This window comes from Cyrtonyx montezumae, unplaced genomic scaffold (assembly GCF_038088225.1).
Source record: "Cyrtonyx montezumae isolate F1298 unplaced genomic scaffold, pur_monq_1.0 scaffold_3, whole genome shotgun sequence".
Taxonomy (NCBI): domain Eukaryota; kingdom Metazoa; phylum Chordata; class Aves; order Galliformes; family Odontophoridae; genus Cyrtonyx; species Cyrtonyx montezumae.
In genome coordinates this window covers 101,479,147-101,499,225 of record NW_027072034.1, presented here as the reverse complement: position 1 = coordinate 101,499,225, position 20,079 = coordinate 101,479,147, and the positions used below count along the sequence as shown (strand labels likewise).

General features: G+C 37.8%; 1 protein-coding gene across 3 annotated transcripts in view; it reads right to left on the bottom strand.

Annotated features, from left to right (window-relative positions):
* The window catches only part of DCP1B (decapping mRNA 1B), a 41,930-nt gene that overhangs the window by 7,764 nt on the left and 14,087 nt on the right, over window positions 1-20,079 (bottom strand). For 2 of the 3 annotated variants that reach the window (XM_065742587.1, XM_065742588.1), the window contains 4 exons: window positions 13,054-13,120; window positions 10,725-10,860; window positions 3,410-3,538; window positions 1,796-2,632 (listed from right to left, as the gene is read on the bottom strand). In XM_065742587.1, the coding sequence (XP_065598659.1) occupies window positions 1,796-2,632; window positions 3,410-3,538; window positions 10,725-10,860; window positions 13,054-13,120 (1,169 nt within the window). Of the gene's footprint in view, window positions 1-1,795; window positions 2,633-3,409; window positions 3,539-10,724; window positions 10,861-12,710; window positions 12,854-13,053; window positions 13,121-20,079 lie in introns of those variants that run through there. The other variant, XM_065742589.1, reaches the window with a different exon arrangement.

Here is a 20,079-nt window from a genome sequence, read left to right as displayed (position 1 = left end):
ATTTCTGTTTGTACTTGCTCCTACATGTTAAAGCAAACTTTCTGCAATAATCACAGTGCATGTCACTTCCAGTGAAAACTGTTCCCTTCTCTGAAGCTGTTCTGTTTATACTAAAGCAGTAAAATTATCAGAACTGCATTATTAGTGAGACTTCTAATTCCCTTTTCATGTCGAAACTAAAAGTGACGTAAGTTTCTTTCTCAAATATACACACTCATCAGCATCAATTTTTCATTTGAAAATACATCAAGATTTTCTTTCCCACTTTTTACTGTGCATCCTGGCTTGTCATGCATGGCCTGGCACTTGCCTCATTTCAGTTTTACCTTCCAAATAAGAATGTCCTAAGTCTCCATGCTCTACGTGCATTTCCCATTCAATTTCTTTCATTTACAGCAAGCAAGTTCCATTTCCAGTGAAATCAGCAAATTACTGTGACTCTAGATCCTATTTCTATTCATTAGCACTTCACTGGAGAGTCAGATTGCCATCTGTAAGCAACTGATCCTGAAAAATTTCAGTGACTAATCCGCCAAACGCTCCTTTCACACAGATTCAAAATCATGCTGGTTTAATTGAAAGAATTAAAATAATGATGGCTATTTGCTCTATCAAATTCATCTTCCTCTGACCTCTCTCATGAAATTAGAAGTAATAATCTGTCAGTGCATGATAAATGTGGCCCACGTGGCCCTTAATTGTTAAATGGTTGTTTTAGTCTCCTCAGGTGAAAAATAACTTTCTGGAAATAAGGAGTGTATTTGGAGCAGTAGTCTTTCATTCATCTTTTTAAGAAAAGCAGTTCTTGAACTCTGTGTTGGAAAAAATGAATAGTTTATAATTTGGGTAAGTAACTTGTAGACTCCAGCACAGTATATGGCTTGTGGATTCTGTATCTCCTATAAAGGAAGTAAAAAGGGGCTTAAATGCTCATCCTCAAGCAGAGCACAAAGATGTTCAAGAGTGGAAGTTCCTACAAAGAATGATGTTAACAAAGAGAGCTGTTGTCTAGGATGGGACACTTAATAATCCCATCTGAGGCTCTCCTGAAGGACAGAAAAATGTACTCAGTAGAGACACAATCTCTTGACATCTCCTGAATTTTCTATGACCACGAGATTAGAATCACAGTCAAAAGAATTCAGTGTTTTGGAGATTTGGTTTTGTTTGGCATTTTTCTTCCCCCGCTGGAAGACTTTCAGGCACAAGGCAACTTTTCAAAATAATACTTTTCAAATAAAAAGCAAAACTATCAAACAGCTTGGAGAAGCGGCTAAGGCCCAAGACAATTCATTCAGCAATATAAAAATACTTTTTAAACCTGCTGTTAGAAAAAAGTGTCCTTTCAGCATCTTTAGCACTTCTAGCAACTGTCACAAAAAGGAGCACTTAACCTGCACAGAAAAAGTAGTGATTAATTTTGTGAGGAAAAAATACTATTACACCTAAAACACTACAAAGCATGGCCACAGACACCCACATGACTTTTCTAAATGCATCTGAAAAAAATAAAGAAAAACTACATAACTGCAGTATTTTTCTTCATTACTGATGTAGAAGAGACATCCCTCTTGGAATTTAGAATATCACTGCTTGGTAAATTATAACTTACTTACACTACTGATAAATTTATCACCTGCAAAATGAATCACGTGTGCCAGACAACAACACATAGTAAGGCAGAAAGAAGAATATACTGGCCAAAAAGAAACAGAGAGAATGGTCCTTAAAAACTTAGAAAACTGTTGTTTTTTTTGTTTGTTTAAAAAAAGGGATTCTGAAGTTGTCTACTTACCTGAAAGAGAGAGCTCTGCTTTTCTGTACCCGGTGTCTTTTCTATCCAGGAATCCAGCGGCTTCAAGGTGTTGGGGTTCTGAGTAACAACAGGAAACTTAGCTGCCAACGTTGGTCTGCTGGATACATGCAACTGCTCTTGTTGCACTATCTGGAGCTTCTTCAATAACTCTTGAGGTGATATCACCCCAGAATTGGCCGTCTGACCACCAGAGAGAGAAACTGGCTGTCTAGGAAGTTTGGACTGCTCTTTACCAAGCGACTGAGACTCTAAAGTCTGACCTGGCAGGGAACCATTGAAATATACCAAAGGTGGCTGGGTCATATTACTTATCTGTGCTGCTGGTGCTCCAACTGCAGCAGGAGTCCTGCTGAATACAGAAGCCGTTGAGTTCACAGACCCTGTTGCACTGGGATCCATTTTAGCCATTGACCCTGACTGACTTTGTAATTTCTGTAACAAATTCTGAGTACCAGCAGCATCCTGAACCACGTGAGATGTTGCAATGCCACGAGAAGTCACAGGTTGGAAGAGCCCTGTGAAAGTCTCACCCACAGGGTGGATACTGCCATTTTCACAGAGTCGGTTCTCAGGAAACTCAGCAAGCGGTTGAAGGTCTGTCCCACGCACCATAAGCTTCTGAATAGCAGGGCAAAGCTGCTTCTCTGCACAGGGAGAATGCCTGCTAGGTTCTTCATAGGAGAGAGAACGTACCACCCCCTGCCTAACAGGAAGGTTCTCTTGATGCTGTTTATTAAGTGGTTCTGTGACATCTGTTTTCTCTTGTTTTCCAAACAGGGCTGTCAAAGACAAGTGTTGTGGTTCAGCATCTGCATTCTGTGAAGGGACAAAAAAAACACATTAAGTGTAGTTATCTCATGCATGGTAAATCACATTAAGTGGTGACAATATTTAGCCATCAGTTTTCAAGAAAAAGCCATGAAAACTGCTGTGTTATTTTCTCCCAAGACAACTTCTAGTAGTTCCACCATATCAATAGGGCAAGAAAACGACTGTCAAGCTGTTAATGTGGGACAAAACCAGTGAATCTGAAAGATAGCCGTGGTTTCACTTTAAATGTCACAAAAGAGCATCTACCCTTCCAGCTATCTGTACAACATTAATGAAAGACAAAAACCTCCCCTTGTGCAAAGCACTTCTTGTGCATCTCCTTGTCACAGTTGACTGAACTCAGCTTTTGCAATATGGCATAGAATGAAGATGTATCGAAAGACTTTTCTTATTTAGATTACCTAAATTCTCTTGGAGACAGAGAACACAAAAAATGTGGTTCAGCCATTGACTACATCAACTTGGGATGAAAGCAGCTTCTCAGCATTGAAAAACAAGTGTTTTGTCTTGTCTTTTTGTTTTTGTTACTGCTTCATCAGGATGGTACATCTATAACTTAAGTACTTCCACATCACATGGTGTGTGTGGATGTAAGCAGACTTTTTTTTTAAATATATAAACAGATTAGTTTTGCATTACAAAAAAAATCCTTACTGTGGTTTTACCTCAAATTCTTGCACTGACCTTCTGGTCTAAATAAGTACTCCCAGTTAGCTACTTGATTACAACAATGCTAGTTAGAACATGGACAGAACACTTTACCTTGCTTTGCTGAGATATTCGTTGATGTTGATTTTCACTAGGCTTCACTGGAATTGGTTTGATTAGGTTGGGGTTGTTACAGATTGCAGAGGAACTACTTATTTGTTTTGGCTCAGAACAGGTCTTACACTGAAACAGAAGAAGAGTGTGTTTTAATAAGCATGACCGTACCTCTTTCCTTAGTTCCCTCCTGTAGTACAATCCAGATACAGCTAGGTACTCAATTACCAAAAACAGCAGCCATAGTGCTGATTATGAGGTGTTATACTGTTGAAAGAACTGTAACTACAATTTTATTTTCTAAAAGAATAAGGTGTAAAAATAAACACTTGGTTTCAAGGTTTCTGAGCACAAGGCTTCCCTTTAGTTTGAAACTCAGTTCTCATCTTTTGCTTGTCCTGGCCTTAACACAAAATCAATCTGACACGTTTTTCCCATATCAAGTGTCAGCTAGTCCTTTAACAGCCTCAAGTAGCTTAGATACATGGATTTATGTGCATACAAAGAGTATTTAAAATGCTTTTTGCTAAAAACTGAAATTTTAACTCAGATTCTCTTAAATAAACATTCCAAAATGTGGGAACTTGTACATTCACACAGAAAAAATAATTTAAGATTTAATCAACTTGCAGAATGAATATGTTTCCTTATTAAATATGTCAGGATTAATAACTGTATTTATAAATGAGCAGGCAGAGACAGATGACTAGAAACATTCAGAGACATGGAGAGAGGCCATCATTTAACTCAGAAAAAATGTGCAGAAAACACCACAGGAAAGAGAAAGAAAAAAATGGAATAGGAAAAAGTGAATAAGATAGTTCTATTTACACTGTACCAAAAATAAGAATCTAGTCAACAAAATTAAAAAGTAATGGGTATACAAGGAATACTACTGCAGTATAATATGAAATACTACTTCAGAAGTCACTGTCTTTAGCTATGACTGAAACCAAGGAACTGAGAAGACTTTTGTTTTTTAAGAGATACCTACAACTTAGGACTAGAAAAAAAACAAGTTTCACAAGTATTACTCCCATCTTCAAGGAAGGGCAGGAAGTTTTTGTGGAACTTCATGCCAGTTTACTTCAATCTCTGGGAAGGGGATAGAAGAAATCTTCCTGGAAGTCACTTCTAAACATGCTAAGGAAAATAAAGTGAGTGGGAGTAGCCAGAATGGATTTACAAAGGAAAGATTACACTTGATCAACCAATAACCTTCTACAGGGAGATGAGTGACTTGGTGGATAATGGCAGAGCAGTGAATATTGTTTAGCTTGACTTTGGCAAAGCCTTTGACACATAACATCCTCAAAGACAAACTGATGCAAAAATGATGCAAACCAAAGATAAAAATGCAGGTTAGGTAAGCAGACAGTTAGGAGTGAAAACTGCCTGGTCTGCTGGACTCAAAATATTGTTGGCATGAAGTGACACTGGGGACCACTTACTTATTAGTAAGTATACCTCAAGGTCTGATATCTAGGTCAGCACTGTTTAACATCAATAATGACCTAACTGATGAGACAGAGCAGGCATGCACACGATACAAAATAAGGACGTGTAGTCAGTAGACCAGATGGTTGTGGTGCCATTCAGAGGAACATCATGAAGTTTAACAAAAGGAAACCAAAGACGAATAACCGTATGCATCAGTAGAAGCTGGGACCAAATGACCAGAAAGTAGCTTTGCATAAATTGACCCAAGGCTCTTGGTAGATGAGAATCGTGGGATGTCTTGGGTTGAAAGAGATCCCAAGGATTACCAAGTTCCAAACCCCTTGCCACAGGCAAGGTTGCCAACTCCTAGATCAAGTACTAGATCAGATTGCCCAGGGTCTGGCCTTAAACACTGCCAGGGATGGGGCATCCACAGCCTCTCTGGGAAGCCTGTTCCAGCACCTCACTACTCTCTCAGTAAAAATATCTGACACTCTCTGACATCTAATCTAAATCTCCCCTCCTTTCATTTAAAACCATTCCCCCTTGTCCTATCACTATCTACCTGCATAAAATTTTCATTTCCCTCCTACTTATAAACTCCCTTTAAATATTGGAAGGCTACAATGAAGCCTCCCTGCAGCATTCTCCTTTCCAGGTGGAATAAGCCCAGTTTCTTCAGCTGTCCTCAAAGGAGAGGTGCTCCAGCCTTTGCATCATCTCTGTGGTCCTCCTCTGGAACGTCTCCAAAAGATCCACATCTTTCCTGTGCTGCAGGGCCCAGGCTTGAATGCAGTACTCCAGTTGGGGCTCTTCTGATCTGCTGGCTCATGTTAAATTTTTCATCAACCAGAATTCATAAGTCCTTCTCAGCAGGGGATCACCTTGACCTAAATGAGAAACCTTGCATTTTACTCTGTTGAACCTCATTAGGTTCACAGAAGACCACCTTTAGAGTTTATCAAGGTCCACTTGGATGGTGTCCCTACCTTCTGCCATATCAACTGCACCGCTCAGATTGGTGTCATCAGCAAACTTGCTGAGGATAAACTAAATCCCATAATCCATGTCACTGACAAAGATGCTAAAGAGTACCAGACCCAAGACAGACCCCTGGGGGACACCAACAGCTGAAGCCGAACATGAGCTGACACAAGAAGACAAACAACATCCTGGAATGAATTAGGAAGAGTACTGCTAGCTGGTTAAGGGAGGTGATCATTCAGCTCTACTCAGCGCTGGTGTGTGCTATGTCTACTAAGCACTGCAGTGCTGTGTCCAGATCTGGGCTTTCCTGAGCAAGGAAGACACAGATAGACCAGCAGGACTCCACTGAGAGGTTATGAAGATGGTTGCAAAGAGAGGCTGAGAGAGCACAGATTGCTTAGTCTTCAGGATAGAAGGCTCAGGGTACAAATACTGGATGGGAGGGAATAAAGAAAGCCAAGTCAAGACAGCAAAGGTAAAAGTCAGTAGGCAAAATACGAAATACACATAATTCTGTTGAAACTTAAGAAAAACAAAAACTTTAAGGCTGCTCAAATACTGAACAGATTGCCCGAAGTGCGTGGAGATATTCAAAACCTGAATTAAGATGCCTCTAGGCAACCTGCTTGAAGCAAACAAGGTTGGACAGAACTTTCATGTACTACTCAATAAGCAATAAGCACAGGAACTCCTAGGGAGATCAGTCTGCACTGCTCAAAGAAATTATTTTCTTAGATTCTTTTCAGCTGACACGTTGTTATCCTTGAATTTGAGAAATCTTTTTTTTTTAAACACACTAAGATAAATGACTGAATTATGCTTAAATCACTTTGTTACTTCACTTTCTCAGCCAATTTCTGAGCAGTGATTTTTGTTGTCTCTTATTTACTTAATGGCAATTAAATATCCTACTTGTTAATTATCAGATTAAAGCATTTTGATAGTTCAAATAACTGCTTCCTGTAGCCACTATTTGACCTACACTAAAACAGGTGGATATCATTCTCTCTTTTTTTTTTTTGTTTTGTTTGGACATCTCCTATCCCATTATGATGTTATACAGAACAAACACACACTTCAGTAAGATTAAATATGTCTTCTCTCCCAGATTGTTCTCCTTCTACAGGATGCTGCCTTTTCTTCAGTATGCCTCCTTACTGCTATTTTTCAGTATGGCTTTTTGGGGAAAAACATTAAGCATCTATATAAACTTCTTCGACATGATGTATGACATACTCTTGTATATTTCATAATGAGTTCCACAGACTTTCAATAAATGGATTAGACCGTTATTTCTCCAGGGTATGCTAATAGGTTGAATTCTTCAGAAATCATGAGTACCTTAGATACCACTGCCATAGCCTACGTGGTGCCAAAACTGAGCGCATATAAACGAGAAGTAGGAGAGTTTAAAAGTTACCAGTGTGTGCATTTTTGTAGATGCAATTCATCAGCAAAATGAAAATGCAAACCATAGCAGTATACACAAAGGGCTACTGTGGATGAGTTTTACTTTCATTTGGTATTATTTTCATGATTTGATAACATGGCTAGCAGGTTGGTATCCAATACAGAAATATATACTGAAGAAGAAAAGCCTTGCGCTGATTTCTACTACTGAAGCTCAGAATATAAGGTCACTTTGGCACACTGGCAGCATGGCCAAGTTGATGAGTAAACAAGGAACACCAGCCTGACATTTAAACCACTGTTGGGTGGACAGGTAAAAAAAAAGACTACAATCTCCCATCATCATCAAACAGCAGCTTTCGTAGAAATGTCAACATGCTCTTTAGTGTTAGAACCAGCAGAGTACTGATGTGCTACAATACTTCATGATTACATCATCTTGCTTCAGAGGTCAGTGCTTCAGTCATGCGTCATGTTCAAAGCTATGCTCCTACATGAGATGTGTATGAAATTAAAAAGTTCTAAGATCAAGCTGAAGACCAAGCAACATCAAAAAAACAGAACAACAGAAGGCAAACATTGATCAAAAAGAAGAATGTAATTGAGGATGTCTTAGACAAGTTTGCCTTAAATGTCTCTGACTACACTAGACAACTGCTCTCTTCTGGAAGATTTCATAATCTACCTGTGCAATATGAAGCTCAAGTTGAACAGGACACTGCCAAAAGGAATCAGACAATGGTCAAGCACAGTACCATTAGTAAGTAGCACAGCTGTCCTAAAGCAAATGCCATGTCACGTCCTCATCTCACTGTCTATACCTGAAACTTGTCTGAGAAACAAGCTGCAAAGACCTCTCAAGTACAAAAATAAGATTTGAGAAGGTCTGGTATCTGGAAGACTGTCAGTCAAGACTTGATGGGATTTAGTAGTTTTGTAGATGGGTGGCTGTGTTGAAAGAAACACAGAGAACTTTGAAGCTGCATGAACTTCAAAGCAGAGCTAAGAATCCCTGGAAGTGTGAGATTTCAATCGAGCTGATGTAAAGCAACCACAAGGATACGTTCCCGTAGGTGAAAGATAGGTGAAAATGTGCAAGGTGCTCTGCAGAAGAGAAAAGCTGGAGTACAAGAACCATCTCAAAGAGAGCAGTAGCAGCAAGGATTTTCAGACAGAGCCCTGCTTAAGCAAGACATTCACACCCACATTCACACCCAACTCAGACCATTAAGGATCATCCAGCACAGCATCCTTAGGAAAGACAGGCATTCTGGGGAGGTGATGAACTCCTATCAAGTCTTTCACACTGCTGACAAATCAAAAGCTATCAAGACAACTGAAAACTTAGAAACTATATTTCTGTTCAAGCAGGGCAGTACCACTGGAGTATTTTGCTTAAAGACATTAAGAAGCAGTCAACAGAAATAAAAGCCAAAAGGCCTCTGCTCACTACCAGACAAGATGTTCTTATCAAGACAAGATGTTTGTGTGTCTCCAGTAATGAAGAGGGAAGTATCAGTTACTCTGGTCACATCGTGACAAAGCTTGTGCACCTAATCTGACCTCTAACGGATCAAAGGACAGTGAATTGAACAGGTGAATGCTACAGAGGAACTGTATAACACAGAGATAAAATCACTCTATTTTGCAGTACAAGGCAAGGCACAGTGTTAAGGAGCAACACATTTTGGTGTACTTTTTCCGTACCCTAGCAGCTCTTCAACCATTTCCTAGCTCACAATGAGGCCTCCTAAAAACACTTCTCAGATTTTTTAAATATCCTAGGATTTAAAAATTAAGTAAAATCCCTTAAGATGCTTGGAAAAATGATATTCTTAAGTCTAACAACAATTTGAAGTACTTATTTTCTACAACGACAGAATTCAGAAAGAAGAACAACATAATTCATAACTGATTTTGGCATGTTAGCACTGTAAACTTTAAGAGAAATCAACAAGGAAGTAAATGTCATTAAGAGTCAAAAAGCACAACTGCAACGAAACATACTGACATAAGACACTACATTGGCTGTCACTACCTTTCTTTTTCATGCCCCTCCTAAATTTGTGTTACCAATTAAGCAAGAAAAAGCACAAATACATTTCACAAGGAGTCAGATAATAATACTCATGTTCTGGACAGAAAAGTTTTCATGTTATTTCGTTACAAGCAGAAAGATTAAAGATGAGGTAAGATGCAAATTTGGTAAAGATCTCAGCTGCAGAAAAAAAAAGAAAGATTAAAAAAAATCAAGAAACTATAAAACACAGGTCTTCTAGAATTTCCTTTCCTTGATCGCGATTTGCAGTGTGATCATGTCGAAGTGGAAGGTAACTTTTAAAACATGTACTACATCCTTCTCATAGTATCCGAAGACAGCTTAGTATTTTTCCAGTTTTCCATTTTTAAGGCATTTAATGAAATTATATTATGAAACATTTAAGCAATCAAAGCACTTTTACTCCAAGACTAGATAATAATTGAGTTTAAAAGTGATAAAATAATAGATACCAGTAGCTGGAAGCATTTGTCGACTATTAATACATTAAATCCTTATTACAGACAAAAGGAAGTCCTAGCTTTAAAATAAACTATACCAACATAAAGAAGGCATACATATTACCATAACTCAAATGGTTATTATTTGAAGACAATAAGCTGCACTTTAGAAAAATAACTTTCTATCTCCTTTTTTTGCTACGCTTCTGTTTAAAACATACATCTTTCTAGACTCAAAGCACTTACGTAACGACCTTTATTACTGCATGGCAACACACATGAAATACAGGAAACAGCAGTAGGAACCCGCAGGCTCTGAAACAATTTGCAGCATATATATGAATAGTTTAAATTATTAGATTTTTATTCCCCAAAGTAAAACATTTTTGATTATCCAATAATAGAGAACATTATTAGTCCATTAGTTACTTTGCTGTTCAGAAGCCTCAGAAGACCAATGCAGCATACTGGCTCATACTAGATTTCAACCTTTTCATTTACTTCCAGTAGTGTCTAAAAAAGACAACAACTACAACTAAAGGTACTAAGTTCAATGTGAAAGGTTTTCCCTAGGGTAAATTATTTGTACAAACCACAGAAACTACTAGCAGTTTTGAATACTTCACCCTAAAAGGGGGCACAAATTTCACGTATTAAAGCACGGGTACTCTAAAGGTCAAAACAAAAACAAATTTAAACTTACCCTTACACCCTAGCATTCAACAAATGATCAATCTCATTCACATTCTCCTGTCAGGAGTTATTGACAGAATCCAATTCTTTCCAATCTTTAGAAAATTCTGACAAAGCATACATACTTTCAAAAATGACAGAGCATTCTGTTCAAAGATCAGTTTAGCTTCAAGTAAAATTACTTTACAAAAAAAATAATGGAATTTAAAAATGTAAAATTTGACCAGATTAGCAACACAGTATCATAAAAAATAAATGCTCAGAACTTTGAGATAGCAAATCTTACCTTAGTGTACTCATCTTTGGCCTTGGTAAGCATCCGTAAGATATCTACTTCTTTGTTATTAGTAGAATTCATGATCATTGGGGACACTCCTGTTCCTGTGCCCTGCTGTGCTTTGAATTGCTCTTGCTGAGTTAGACTGAAAGTAGGAGGTGAGAGGAGAATACACAAGACAAAAACAGGTAAAATATAAGAAGTTTTACTACAACTACTTTACAAGAATTAAAAAAAAAAAAAGATTCTAATTATCTCCCCCTCACCCTAAACCTACACTACAATACAATTAAAATCTCTATTTAAATACTCATAATAGAGCATAATTTGACCAGAAATGTGAGAAACATTTTCTCCCATCTTGAATAGACTAGGTCATACCCTAAAATTTCTGTAACTCAGTCACAATTTCCATACCCAGAAGGAGAAGGGAACATATAATGTTATTCAGTTCTGCTGGTGTTAGAAGATGGCAAACACACACAAATCAGTCATTAACTACCAGCAAATGACCAATTTCCTGCCCCAGCTGTTTTATTATTATTGTAGAATGCTGAGAATTAAAACACACAGCCAACTGGCTGAATGACAGGGTATATATTTTTTTAATCTATGCGCAACACTGCTATTATAAACCACTACACATGGTTTACAATCGTATGAATCCTCTGCAAACCAGTTTTTATTGTGGTAAATTACCAGTTTGAGAGTACCTAATCACCACCAACTGAAACTTGAGCTAGTTAACTAAAATTAGCTGTCAAAAAAATGGGTTTCCTAGGGTTCATTGCTTATTTCTGTGAATTCATCCCTATCAATTATTCCTTAGGTCATAACCGAGCCAGTTTAGAGCTGTGGAACATAGTGCAAAAGCAACAAACAAAACCCCACCACTGTTACAGTCAGTATTCAGCAATGTTTTGTCACTGCAAAATAAAAAAGCAGCAGGCAATTCTTTAGAAAGAGATGTAGAGGAAACACGACTAACTTCCCATCCAGTATTTTATAACAATTCCAATCTGGAACACAGAGGCAGAAGAGTCAAAGCACCTTGCTATGGATCTAGATGTGCAAGGATGAGCCTTGTTTGGACTCGTACTACAGGACACATAAATGGGCACTTGGTACTTTGCAAGTCAGAATTGATGTCGCTTCCTCAGTGTGCTTCTGGCTACAGAAACATGTTTGCTATGGTACAGATGACATGAAAAGGAGAGGCTGACATCTCTATCTGTGCTTTTACATTGTGCTCTGTTAGTACCTAATGATGTTAACTTGACTGAATCAGTCTCCCATGGCTTTTCATGGGATGACAAGGACGAAGCTTTACAATATTCCTGTCTCCTCCAAGAACTGTGACACAATGGTTAAGTCCAACCTTCTATACTGCTGACAACTACAACATCTAAAGTGCTCATTCCTATAATGTCCTTTCCTACATATACTTCACATTATACCTCCGAAAAAATGATGCAGATTGTAAATGGTTATAGATCTGTAACATTTCATCTCTTTTCTCTTCCAAGCAAACACGAAAACCTGTAGAATATAGTCTTAAGGAAGAAATAATTGCAAACAAGGCAGTCAATAGATCAAGCAGAGGGAAAAATAGAAGGATGAGACCCGCCAATCCTGGACAAATGGAAAAAGCAGTGACAGTAAAAAAAAAAAAATATATATATATATATATCCATCACATTGTTAGTTAAAAAGTCATCCATCATCCATCAGACTGTAAGATTAATACAGTTTTGTATGAAATTTTGATCTCCTATTTCATTGCAGAATTAAGGTTGTATAACATATTTTTAATATGTTCATATAAGTTAACGAATTCACAGCTGATTTAAACCTTCCTTTATATTCCTAAACTGAAGTGGATTCTTTACATACTGGTAAGAAAGGAGGAAACAGGAATTAAACCATGATATAGAAAAAGGATAAAAACCACAAACTGTATTATAGCAGTATTCCTTCATGACAGTCCATACTTACATTGTTAAAAGAAGAAAATCTCCCCAAACTGAGAAATACATTAATCCCTCCCAAAAAATACACCTGTATAAAACAGATCTCTCAATCATCAAGAAACAGATCAGATGAAGTGTTACACTCTGATGCAGCTGGAAACCTGTGCAACTAATTATGAAAAAAGTACTGCAATCCTTATTTCTGAACTGATAAAAAGCAGACATGAGACAATCATAATAGCAACAAATTCTATGTAAACAGGTTTAAAGTAGAAAGGTACAATAATCCTCGTAACATAATGTGCATGTATGTACAGAAATACATACATTAAAAAAAGCACAAAAAGTCTTGTTTACTCATCACTTACTTTTTCATGAGCTCTGCAATTCTTTGGCATTCTTCCTTATCATAAAACCAAATCCCATATATGGACACTGTAAATGCACATCAAACACAAACTATGAGCATCTTCTCAAACAGCAATTCCACCTGATAGCAATTCTGTCTGGAAGATACCTAAAAGTGACCTGTAAGTTACAGTTTTTATTTCTTTATTTCCCCTTCTATAAATATGACACCTCAAATTCTCCAAGATCCAAAGGTATACCTAAGAATGTAGATTACAACCTCTTGAACCTTGGCTACAGGCAAAGGTACCTCTGATCCTTCTTTTCAAAACACTGAAACAGAGGCTTGTCATTTTGCATTTTTTTCCCCTTAAATCTTTCCCTCTGCATATTTTCTAGTTGTCATATCATAATGATTATCCCAGGGGCTAGTGTACTGCAGGCAGGGTCTCACACAAATATATGCAAGACATGTTTAGTTTTCAACAACCATGAGACCTATCTCATATAGCAACAAAGTTGTTACGGTAGTATGAACACATCTCTACTTCCTTATGGATTTCCTGTAATTTTATCAACTAGTTTAACCCCCAAAGAAGCTATTATCTGTATCCAACATCAGGACTGGAAAATCTGTATCCAAATTCAGACTTCTGATTCTGGCTGCCACAAAAGTTAGTGCCTGAAGCTTTGCCCAGCAACAACAGATTCACGTGTAGTAATAGTTCAAAATCCTCCCATGTACACACTACTTAACGAAACCACCAACGTGGTAATAGCCATAATGGAGCTGTAGCTAGTGCAGTTTTCACAGTCATCAAACAAGGAGCTTTTTCCACACATAACGTTATTATACAAGTTCCTGTTAGCCTGGGAATTAACATGTAACATTGTCTGGTCATATTCTCACAAATGATCCATCCGTATTTTTCAGTTTTAACCTCAGGCACAAATCCGCTGTGAGAAGGGAAGGGAAGGGAAGAAGCACTTACAGGGTAAACAGGGACCTCCCTCCTCTGTACCTTGCAATCCCTCTGCAACCTTGCAAAACACATACATTCTCTTTATATGATACGGTAGCAAACATTTAGCCACCCTGTTTCCCTGCTTCTTCTGCTCCTACTATATTGTAGCTAAAATTTCCCTTAATCTAAGATAAGGGAATTCCTATCATGCCTTCTGACAAAGAAGGGACTAGATTCTTCTTGCAAGGGGGGGGGGGAAGTGGACTGAGTACTCAAGAAGAAATACAGCACCAACACTGATCATGTAATATTTCCTTGTACCAGAAGAATACAAAAGCCATCCCTCCTTCAGTTCCAAAGGACAAGCCCATGACATATAAAGTACAAGTTACTTTGTTAACATTTGAAAAGAAACAGAATGTGCAGCTGTTTGCAAGACAGAAGTGTAATACTTATCACCATTTCCCCTCTAATTTTCAGCCACGTGTTGTCTTTTATACAGCTAAAAATGGCTCAACTATTTAATGCAGAAAAAAAAGTGGTGAAAAGCATTTAAAAAGCTATCCTGTAGACAGACAATAAATACCCCTTATAAAATATATAGTCCTTTACAAGGGTTAAGTTTCCAAAGTTTGATCGTGATTTCTGTTATTCACCATAAAAATCATGGTTCTAAAATCCACTTACAAATGTTCAACATATGAGCTGAAGTGCCTAGATCATTTCCTTTTTGTAACATGGGCCTTAACATCAAAATATGCATTTAAAATATACATCATTATTTTAACATATACCAACAATAATAAACCACAAACCCATAGAAAAGCATGCGAATAATTAGCAAGGTTCCAACATTCTGTCAGTCAGTGCAAAACTACACACCCTTCTAACTCAACATACTTCAATGTTTTATGGCTCTTTTAGTGTTGTTCACAACACAGCCACATTTTCAGGGCAACAGTGTAGTATTTTGACAAGTCAAACTTGTTTTGAGGAATCAAGATTCTTCTGTGATATATAAAAGAATCTCCACCGTAGAGCAGCACTGATAAAACTTCCCTGAATGTGCAAGATAGGTTGAACAGCTTCACTTTTTGGGCAGCTGACCAAACGTGTCACAAGCTATTTATGAATATTCGATAAAATTGAAGCCTGTCAGTCCTGTGGAAAAAAACTGCAGTGCTTCTGGCCATTAGAAGTTTAAAGACCTGAATCAACAGCAGACACACGCTAGTTTGCCTCACTCGATTTGGAGACCAACACAAGTGAACTGTCTGATACCCGTAAGGAACGCCACTTCATGTTTTACAGAGGACAGCTAATAGTTCAAAATGCAAGTCATACAAATGAGTGACCATTTCAGATCACAGCACCAGGACACTAATTATCATTAACCTGGCCCACCAAAGCAAGCCACCAGCGCAACAACAAATCACATTATAAGCAAAAATTTAAGCCAAGATATGGCAAATCCACACACCCACCTTCAGCACCGAATCAGAATTCCATCCCCACTGTACGGGTATACACACAAAGGCACAAACACTTTCTCACCTCAATCAAAAGGTACTTGCAACCCAGACAAGAAAGCTCAGCTGGAAGAAACCTGAGACAGAAAACTTACTGCTGAGCATACAGCTACCCCATTCAGCAGCAAAATCTTTCTGAAGTGAGGAGTCTTCTCCCTTCCACTCTTGCTCCAGCTCATCACCTCAGCTAACCACAGTGCAAAGTCATACAAAATATTCTGCTATACTTACGGAAACAAAAACGGAAATAAAAGCAGTAAAAACCTCTATTGATGGTCACGTTCTTCACTAATGATGAACACAAAAATGGCAAGATTTCTTTTTTCTATGACAACACATAAAAATCCATGACTAGCGAAAGAACCTGAGATGATTACAAACTGCACCTGTCAAGCTAGGAACCTGGAATGCTCTCCACCAATGAAAAATAGACATACAATGTAAATTTCACTGCAGGTTTTCTACCAGCATGAAAACACTCTGCATTTTATTGGGATTAAAACTAAAGAGATTATTTTTTTATCCACCCTCCATCTTGTTAGACTGTTTGACAATACAGAAATCCAGACGTAAATATAATCTGTAGAGAAGTAATGGTAATTTTGCTAAACTGTTCACCATGTCTTAAAAGTGAATCACTAAATGGCAGAGGTACAAAGCAAATTCATCCACTGCAGTGTAAAAGAAGAAATATTATGTCACTTTTAGGCCCAGCTTCAGCTATCAAGTTATCCAGGAAGAGAATACTGTAAAAAAAACAGATAAAGAAAGGACAAATCAAAATCAAGTACCTTTTGTTCCCAAAGCAGGCCAGCCACATGAAAAGTAGCTAACAAAAGACCAATAATGAGAGACTTTTATACTGACAAGATGGCATACAGTTATTCAACCACATTCGACAAGAAATGAGATTTAATAATGAATTGGTTACATAAAGGGGAGAAAGGCACCAAAGTTCTAACATCACTAAGAAGATTAAGCAGTACTAGAAAGATATAATACCGCTATCAATTCAACAAAATACAGTTAATATTCAACTAGAATAAGTAAGTTAGTTAAATTATCCAATTAAAAGCACTTGAAGAGTTTCAATCTTAAAATTTTCTGAATTTTAAAACAATAAATTTCTTTTTCCAGTACGTATTTAAATATTGCAGCATCCACTTTGCCAGACCTATGAAAAAGAGACACAACTGTAGGTTATACAAACGATGAGTTGTTAACTTAAAACATGACTTAAGGCATGCCACGTTAACTGTTTATCATTTCACTCTAATGCAAATGGGATCTCTTTATCCACGATACAGTATTTATTTATATGATTACAATAGAGCCATATGACATTCACTGAGCATTGCTCGGGCTGAAGTAGAAGAGAATCTGCCCATTCAAGTTCAACATCCTGCTCTACAGGATAAAGCAAAACAAGATTGCAACAGAGGAAACAGGATTTAAAATATCTACAGTGAAGTCAGCTGCACGCTATCTTTGCAAGCTGAATACCATCTCTGACACCATCCCTCAGATATTATGCAATGGTACGCAAGTTGTGAAATGTCATCGTAAGTGGCTGTCACTGAGGGCGTATGCTTCACATTCAGTTCTTGATGTAAGATCCTAGGCCTGGGTGTAAGATCTGAGGGCACGACCTGCAAAAACACCAGCTACTTATAGTCACAGCTGAAGTCTGTAGGAAGTGGTTTCGAACATATGAATGATAAATATATTGAAAATTTACACCAGAATAATTTAAAGTTATGCACTGCATTTAATGGATCTGTGATTTTAACCACTATGCCCCGTGATCCCAATCTGTAAAATGGAAAAAAATACTACTTCTAATCTAAGCAAGATGCAACAAGTTATCAGCTGTTATACTGATGAGTTTCACAGACAACAGCAACAGAAAAACAACCAGTAGTTCCATTCCTACTGTAGAACTTCCACACCAAACAACAGACAAAGCAAGAAGCCCACATGCAAGCAGCAAATTGAAAACAAAACACTGAGAAGCCACTCCATATGAATGTCATTCAGACTATCTGATGGCTGAAACAAGTCTTTATGGCAAAATATCATGACCATAGAATTCAAAATTCCATGAGCAAAAAAAGGAGACTGCACAAACAATCTTTACTTCAGTATCTGTTAGTTAAGGAGTGCTTGGTTTTGCAGCCTTTGAAATGCAACATTTTGCTTAGCTAGAAGAAAATACTAGGGATAAATAAACCATCACATAATACCATACTGACAATGTGGCACATAAACAGGACTGCACCCCTCAGGTCTCATTTCTTTACACTGCAGAAAGCAGTACAGTACAAAATAAATATAAAACAAACACATTTATTTCTAAACACTGGAAATACAGATTAGATATGTAATGTTGTTTCTGGAAATTCTCAGAAATATTCTTAAGGCATTCCAGGCACAAAAATGCCAAGAAACCGAATCTAAGAATTTTCAATCAACATAAACCTGTGTGTTGATATGAGCATAACTTCAGTTCCTAAAATCTGGTGGAAGAAATGTACTTGTCTAAGTATTGAACACTTGCTCTTTCATTTAAAGGCTGATAAAGACCCTGATTCCATTATCTTGGTAACTTTATAGACAAGAATGGTTTGCTGTACAAAGCCAAGGATGTTTCACAGAATAACGGGTTGGAAGGGACCTCTGAAGATAACCCAGTCCAAGTCCCTGCTAATACACATTTCCCACAATAGGTTCCACAGGAAATCCAGGTGGGTTTTGAATATCTCCAGAGGAGACCCCACAACCTCTCTGTGCACCCTGTTCCAATGCTCTGCCACCCTCACAATATTTCCTTACGTTCAGGTGTAACTTCCAGTGTTCCACTTTGTGCCCATTGCCCCCTGCTCCATCACCGGGCATCACTGAAAAGAGCCTGGCCTCATCCACTTGACTCCTGCCCATTAGATATTTATAACTGTTGATAAGACAGCCCTGCTAGCAAGGGGGCTGGGGAGCACAAAGAGCTGGGAGGGACAGAACCAGGGCAGTTGACCTAAACTGGCAAAAGCAATATCCCATACCTCGTGGAGTCGTGCAAAAACTGTAAAACTGTGGGGAGTTGGTGAGGGGATCCAACACTGCTTAGGGACCAGCTGGGCACTGGAGCTGGTGGTGAGCAATTATGCTGTGCATCACTTGCTCCGTTAATGTACATTTATTTATATTAAGTTTACTTTTTCTAATACATATTTATTATCATAATTACTGTTATTTCTCTCTTCCTTTTCTGTCTTAATAAATATGGTTTTTATCTCAACTTAAAAGTTCTACATTTGCCTCCCCAGTTCTCTCTCCTGAGCAAATGGCTGGGTGGCACTGAGCTGCCTGCCAGGTTAAACTACAGCAGCCAGATAAATTCAAGTAAGCGTGGACTGTTCAAGTAACTTTCTCAAACAAACAAACAAAAAAACCCACACACATTGCAAAAACCCTTCAAAATCTTTCTCCTAAAAGCAGATGGTTAGAGAATGGAGAGTAACTGTTAACAGCAGAAGTCAAGAACAAGTTCCTGCTCATTATCTGTTTATGCTTTAAACACTTTTTTTTTTTTTAATAACTGGACCTTGAAATATCCCTACAACATTCTACCAATCATGCAATTTGGCTGTCCAATTCACAGATGTCCAGATTCAGTGCCACAAATATTTTTCATTTTTTGAGGCAAAAAAGAGACCACTCAGAGATAGTGGATCGGTTATAAAATCACATCTGCCGCAATCCTACTGAGACAGCCTGACTTCAGGCAGATTTTTAATCAAATGTACAGGAAACTAAAACAATCCCAAAACAATACAAAGAAACAACTAAGAACTCCTATCGACTCTGTAGCAAACACAAAAAAGACTTGACTACGAAGTCCCTTAAATAGCTTCAAAGCTTAAATTATGTTACCTATGTTGGAAACTTTAAATCCCATTGGTCCATTTATTTCCATAATGCTCAGCAGATGCAAGAGTCCACTACCAGTTTCTTTACTGTTTGAAAAAGATGCCAAAGGCAAATTCAATTTGCAACATTTACCTTAAAATTGCATTCTCATGATGCAACAAAAAGTTATTTTAGTCATGACACAGGAATAGAATCTATGTTATGATCCATCTGGCCCAGAGCACTTTTTCACTTTTTTCCAGTTGCATCCTCCGTCACTGCAACATCATTTCCAAGTAATTTTTAAATCATGATGATGCATGATACTGAAATAAAGGCAGGAAGTCTGTCTGTAGGGGCCAGGCTATCAATTTCTTAAATAACAAGTTGTTCTTAATAAATGCTTTATGGTTCATATAAGTTGCTCTTCAAGCAACAAGTGGTTCTCACTTCTTTTTCACAATAGACCTCTGAAACATCAAAGGGACTGGAGCCCCTCTGACTTTTGTAGAGGAAATGATTACACAGTCTCACTCTTGGAGTAAGCTAAATAAGAATAGAGTAAGAATTAAGATAAACAAATGGTGGGCAAAAGCATCATTCTATTTCTGATAGTGTCTGATTTTGAAAAATTAAGCGGTCTTCAGCA